Source organism: Neltuma alba, unplaced genomic scaffold, assembly GCF_004799145.2.
Source record: "Neltuma alba isolate B1F8T4 unplaced genomic scaffold, ASM479914v2 tig00008204_pilon, whole genome shotgun sequence".
Taxonomy (NCBI): domain Eukaryota; kingdom Viridiplantae; phylum Streptophyta; class Magnoliopsida; order Fabales; family Fabaceae; genus Neltuma; species Neltuma alba.
In genome coordinates, this window is record NW_021634970.1 from 4,223 (window position 1) to 10,559 (window position 6,337).

The window sequence follows — 6,337 nt, forward strand, 5'->3', positions numbered from 1 at the left end:
TTTTTCTTAATTAACTAACTTACCTAACTTCCTTAATCTAATCAAATTAGTAAATGGGTCTTATATTAAGGACCAAAGAAGTATTAACTGTATTAATAATTATTTCTAATTTAAATCATGGAATATTATTTTCACATCTTCAATTATTTTGTCAAGAGCATTCGGACGTAATCCTCTAGAAAGTTGGCCCAAAAAAAAAAAGTAATCCTCGAAAAAAATTTTAACAACCAAGGCACTCAATCATTTGATTAAATAAGTAACTTATAAAGAACAATTAAATATCAAGACCTTTCTTGAGTCCCCATTTGTTCTTCCACGACAAATTAAACTAAGCTTCACAACTCACACGATTTTTGTTATAAAAATTATGTTAATGAAATTTTAAGAAATTAATAAATTTGATTCATATATATATTGACAATTCATATTATTGTATTATGAACTCCAATCTTAATTTCATATAATTTAATGAATGATTTAAATTTTGAAACATGGCTTTGGAGTGTTGCTTCTGTCTCATTAAAGCCATAGAAAATATCAGTCGCCGGCCTCACAAGTTATTCAAAGATTTTTATTTGACTTAGAATTGTCTTTGATGAACCTTCAAAAACAAAAAAGGAAAAAAAAAAAGGTCCATTCCCCTCCTTTGTTTTTTAACTAGGTGAACCGGCTCTGATTTCCTTAGTTTGTTCCCAAATTAAATAAAAAGAGATTTAAGGGATCTTAAATAAGATTCTAAATTTGAGTCCTTGGTATTAGATAATAAGATTTTAAATAAAAAAATTATGTTAAGATACACATTTAAGGATTGATAATATGTGAAATGTACTAGTCCTTGGTATTAGATTTAGTTAATTAATTTGGGTTAATTAAAAAAATTAGCTCTTATATATTAAAGACCAGAAGTAGTATACTACAAAAAACATTAATTTACTTTTGAACTGGGAATTAAGAAAACATTGTTTTTTATCCGTATTATTGTATTTGAATATATTATGCAATTTTCTTATAAAATTATTGTTTTAAAAAAGCATGAGATTTAATTTATAGCCAGAATCAGGCGCATATAGGATGATGGACGCAAGGGGAGGTGTTGAGGAAGAGCGAGACTTCACTTACTTTTGAAATGGGAACTAAGAAGATGGTAATTAATTAAGAAAGTGAACATCTAAAATGTTACTCCTCTAGTCGTTATTATAGGATCTAATTGTTAAATTGATTTTGGTTCCAAATGTAAGATATATTTTTTATATCTATCAATTTTTTTCTAAATTATCTCTATGAATACTCCTTTAATTATAATCAAGTAGGAGTAAGAATAAGAATATTAAGAAAAATGATTATGGTGTTTTAGAAAAAATACAACATACTTTTTATAATTAACTAGTTTACCTAACTTTCTTAATCTAATCAAATTAGTTAAACAGAGCTTATATTAAGAACTAAAAGAATAATTGGTAAATGATATGATGGCCTTTGAATTCAACAGGCTTATCAATTGCAGCTAGATGATCGACTTTTGTGGTGTAATGGTGCGGATATGGTAATTGATCATCTTGTTTGTGCTAATTAATTAAGCCAGCTCTAGTTTCAGTAGTGGATATACACATAATACATTAACTTTGTTTTTGAGGCCACCAAAGGAGGGGAAAATTAAAGATGATTGGTGGCAAATTAAAAAAGATTATATACTCCTCCGGTCCTTAATATAGGACCCAATTCTTCAGTTGGTTTTGGTCCTAAATATAAGAGCATTTTCTCATATTTATCAATTTTCTCTAAATTACCCCTATGAATACTCCTTCAACCATAATCAAATAAAAGAGGGAGAGCGGGTATTAAGAAAGATGATTATGGTATTTTGGGAAAAATGAGTCACTTTTCTTATGATTAACTAACTTACCTAACTTCCTTAATCTAATCAAATTAGTTAAATGGGTCTTATATTAAGGACCGGAGGAGTAGTATATATTGGAAGAACCAATGAACTTGACACTACTTGGCTAACATGACCAGCTTGTCTAGGTGCTTCAAAAGCTTTGTTTCCTAGCCAATAAGAGCATTCCTTTTAAGAAGGCCAATCCAAAATTTTGATGATGCCAAAACCAATTATGAGCAAAAAAAAATCATAGTTTATCTCATAAGCTACTGTTACTTGCTTTTCAATTACACAACTCTGGTTCTTTTATAAATCATTCTCAACATGTTCCACCCAATATATTTATAAAAAAAAAATTAGACCCCTTAAAATTTAAGTGTAAAGTAGCATTCAGCATCTTTATGTTATTTTTTTAATACTTCCAATACCTTAATTTAATTTATAATGCATCCAATACTCTAAACCACGTATAAGATTAGGATGATAGATGTAACTAAAAACATAACATCACACTGCTGAATATACCATAAATTAGATGAGACTACTTTCCTAACATTTATCCAAATATGTGCCTGCTTTTCATAGACTTGTACATGAAACTATTAGCATTTCCATTCCATTCAAATTTATGAATACTGATATTCATGCCAAACAAATACAGTTCAACTGTTGAAGGTATTTGGATCAACAAAACATGATTTCGTGTATTCATTCACGAGTTGTGTGAATTGCTGCATATTTGACATATATATTTATATATACACTGATGATTATTATCATCTTCATCCCCATTCCAGTTGCTCTTCACCTTCGGACCAGTTGGCCCTTCCTCTCCCAACACTTCACTCGGCAAACTATTCACAATATTCTCCAAAAACTTCTTCAACTTCCCAGGCAACCATTTCACTTTCTTAAGCTCTTTTGCGATGTCATAGCTTACTACTGGACCCCATTCTCTGAAATAGTTCAGCCATGGCGGCTCCACTATCTGCGATCCCAAATACTTTACAGAAATCACTTCATACCCCACTCCCATATCCATTATTATTTTACTTTTCGAAGTAATATCGGTCCCTTGATGGTGGACCCCTGCTTTGTGGTAAAGCGCATGGCCATGGAGCGAAGAATAAACGATGGGTTTGTTTTTGTTCTTGAATTCGAGCTCAGAGGAATCAACCCAGGTACCACCACTGTGTTCTGAGAAATATACTCTTTGGAGTTCTCCATTGAAATTGCTTACTCTTAGTGTCACATGTTCCCAATCCCCGACGTGTTCGCCAATTTTTCCCAATGAAATGGTGACGAACTCTACTTTTACTCTTTCTGGTCCATTGAATGGGTAGTATACCCAAAAGGCTATGTCCGTGAATGCTCCACCAAACATTGGTTTTATGTGCAGATATGCTTGTGAGCTTTGCAAGTCACCCCTTTTAACTCTTTCCTTGTTGGCTTCATCTGCTGGAAGATCCAACCAATAGGACCCGTCATTGTAATGATCCTGAGGAAGATTTGTGCCATTTGGTTGTATTGGCACAGGATGTGATTCACGTCCTCTTCTATAGAGTAGTCCCCCATTTCCAAAAAACCAATTTACAGAGGAAGGGAGGTATTCTTCATCAGGATGTAAGTACATTATTGGAGAGTAAGCTTGTACTATTGCTTGAATTTGTTGTAGATTGGGCATAGAGGCTAAGTTTAAATTGGCGTTTTTCAAACAGGATATAGATAGAAGACTGTTATTTCCACCATTTTGAGCTAGAAATGTACCTACAGGAAGTCCTTGAGCTTTGGTCCCTCTATTGCTTGGTCTTATTTCATAAATATTGAACTCATTGGAGTCACTGGATGCTCCTGGTCCCCAAATCCAATTATATGTCTCAATTTGATCAGTAAGGTCTGACCGGACACACCGAATTTTATCGAGGGAAGGCTTGTCCAGTGTGGTGGTCACAAGATGGCCTACTGCTTTATAGCCATCAGGAGGAGTTGGTAACCAAAAGTAAGCTGGGCTATTTCGACTAAATTGCGTAGAGTTGCTGCTCCATATTAGCTTGTAGTTAAGTGGTTCCTTTAGTGCTGGCTGACTGGTTGAAGAATTATCTTTGGCCACAAGAACCCATCCAAAAAGAGGCTTGTTGTTGGGTTGGCTATAGTAACCTAATATAGAGAATCCTTCTGGTAGTCTTGTTGGTTCAAAGATTGTGGCCCCAAGATTATCTGGACCACCTTCATAAGATGTCCATATTTTGTTGAATGTTGAAATTTGAGCCACTTGTATGTCTCCCAGTTTGATGATCCCACTGGCAAATCCATCACCTGCATGCAAAGGAGTAATCCATCACCAATAAGAATTGGCTAGACAAAGAGTAGCATATAGGTCATATCTGATAAATTTTGACAGCATCTGGCATATCACAGTACTTCAGATTATAGTTGAACCTCACATATTTTGCCCAAAAGAAACGAACTAACTATCTCGTGTATTCAGGATATGATATAACTCTTTTATTTTCCCCCCCCTTGCCAACAGATACAACTGTTTTTGAAGTATCAATGCTTTGCAGAGAGATACTACAAATGTGGAACATGAATTGGTTGTGTTCTATGGTTATGTTTGGTATGGAGTATTGAAAATAAGGGATAAGGATTGAGATTGAGGTTGAAAACATGTTAAAAGGATGCTTAATATGAGCGAACACAGCATAAACAGTTGTATCCTTTTAACATATGTTCTCTCTTTTGAACAAGTAATAGAGAGGAAAAGAGAGGACAGAATGATGACAAAGGTTATTTACCTGGTGGCCAGACTGGTGTTGGCGCAGGAAGCTTGAAAGTTGCGTCAATGGGAAGTGTTTGATCTTTCTTGGAGATACCCTTTGCACAAGAGAGACTAAGACAATTTCCCAGCTCTGTTTTTATCACAAGAAGATCGAATCCCAAGGCATATAAGGAGAATATTCCTTTGATATGTGCTAAATGTGACGGTAGAAGCTATGTAAGGTCATTGAATTAGCAAATTTATGTGTGGGAACAAAACGACGTCCCAGTGACGTGTCGTTCAAGGAAGGCGTTTTGTTTCTACAGCTATTCTTCTAGGCTTCATGGGATACGATCATTTATTTATTGATTGAATGTATGATTCAACTGATTTAAAACAAGCATCAGGCATCTAATTATCATGAATTAGAATATTCATTTTATTCTATGACATAGTGCGTAATATGCAAGTTACCAGATAAAACTGAAGTTTGAAAAAAAAAAAATCGTCATTCCTATGGCTTAATTATAAATATGCATGTCTCATTGTTCATTTTAATTTGAATGTTTTATTTAGCTTCTTATTAGCTAAATCATAAATTCAAAACTTTATAGAAGTTTACCAACATTAAAGGAGAAAATAGCTAACCTACATCAAAGAAAAGCTAATAGAGAACATATTATATTATATTATATTATATTATCTTTAGGCTAGTTTTGAACTTTTTATCACTAAATTGAATTCGTTTCATTCACTAGTTATAAAATTTTTTATGATAGTTATAGTATGATTGTAATCATTTTTCAATAATGTCAATACTTTTATTTTTATTCTTGAATTGGAGTAAAAAAAAATTATTTACCTTCTTAATAATTCATTTTTATTTTGATATTTTATGTTGTTATTTTCGTTATGTAAAGAAAGCACTCTTTTTACTTATTTTTAATGTTTATCGTCATTTCATGTCGAATTAATATATTTGTATAAATAAATTTGAAAATGTGTAAAAACAATAAAAAAATTTGAAGATTATATTATGATTTATTTGTTACAAAAAATTCCAACAAAAGTGACAACTTAAAGTTAATATCATTTCATGTCACATAGCCTATGACTAGAAATCTCAAAGAAAAATAACAACATACACTAGAGGCGTATAGATCCAAGAAAATTAGGAGACATAACAGGAAGGGAAAATGAAAAATTAGAAAATTTTACAGAATCTCACCTGAGAATGCCTTTAACTTCCCTGCTGCATCTTTGGTAGGTAGCCTCGCCGCCTCATGAGCTGCCCATAGAAACACAGACAATACAAGCCCTAAAACTATCATATTCATCATTTTCTTCTTCATCGTTCTCCAAACCCTATTTTCTCTCTCCCTCCACATATTATCAACAAAACCCAGAAGCTAGCCCTTCCTTCTCTGTGTGTGTGTGTGTGAGAGAGAGAGAGATCAGATTTCCTTACGTCCTTCCCTTGTTTTGGCAAATATATGTGTGTGCATATATACAAATATGCGCGCATGCATATATATATATATATATATATATTGCTTGAACCGTATGGGAATATAAGTACATTATTGAACTGTGTTTAGTATATTCTTCTCTCTCGTTTTCTTATGCATTTTCAGTGATGATATCAACCAGCAGCTTTTCTTGGAAACGACGTACGTCGAGTACTGAGAGAGATACTTAAA

General features: G+C 33.0%; 1 protein-coding gene across 1 annotated transcript; it reads right to left on the reverse strand.

The window, feature by feature from the left end:
• Nucleotides 1–2,435: 2,435 nt before the first annotated feature.
• Nucleotides 2,436–5,989, reverse strand: LOC114753846 (uncharacterized). Its single transcript, XM_028942555.1, has 4 exons — nucleotides 5,866–5,989; nucleotides 4,675–4,788; nucleotides 2,642–4,195; nucleotides 2,436–2,545 (listed from the first exon to the last, which is right to left on the reverse strand). Exons 1-4 carry the CDS (start codon nucleotides 5,987–5,989, stop codon nucleotides 2,436–2,438), a joined length of 1,902 nt encoding a protein of 633 aa, XP_028798388.1.
• Between the last annotated feature and the right edge of the window lie 348 nt (nucleotides 5,990–6,337).

Coding starts and splice junctions, on each gene's coding strand:
- LOC114753846 (XM_028942555.1), bottom strand. CDS start 5,989: ATGAAGAAGAAAATGATGAATATGATAGTTTTAGGGCTTGTATTGTCT. Junction 4,196..4,674: donor AACACCAGTCTGGCCACCAG/GTAAATAACCTT, acceptor CTTTGCATGCAG/GTGATGGATTTGCCAGTGGG. Junction 2,546..2,641: donor AGATGATAATAATCATCAGT/GTATATATAAAT, acceptor TACCTTCAACAG/TTGAACTGTATTTGTTTGGC.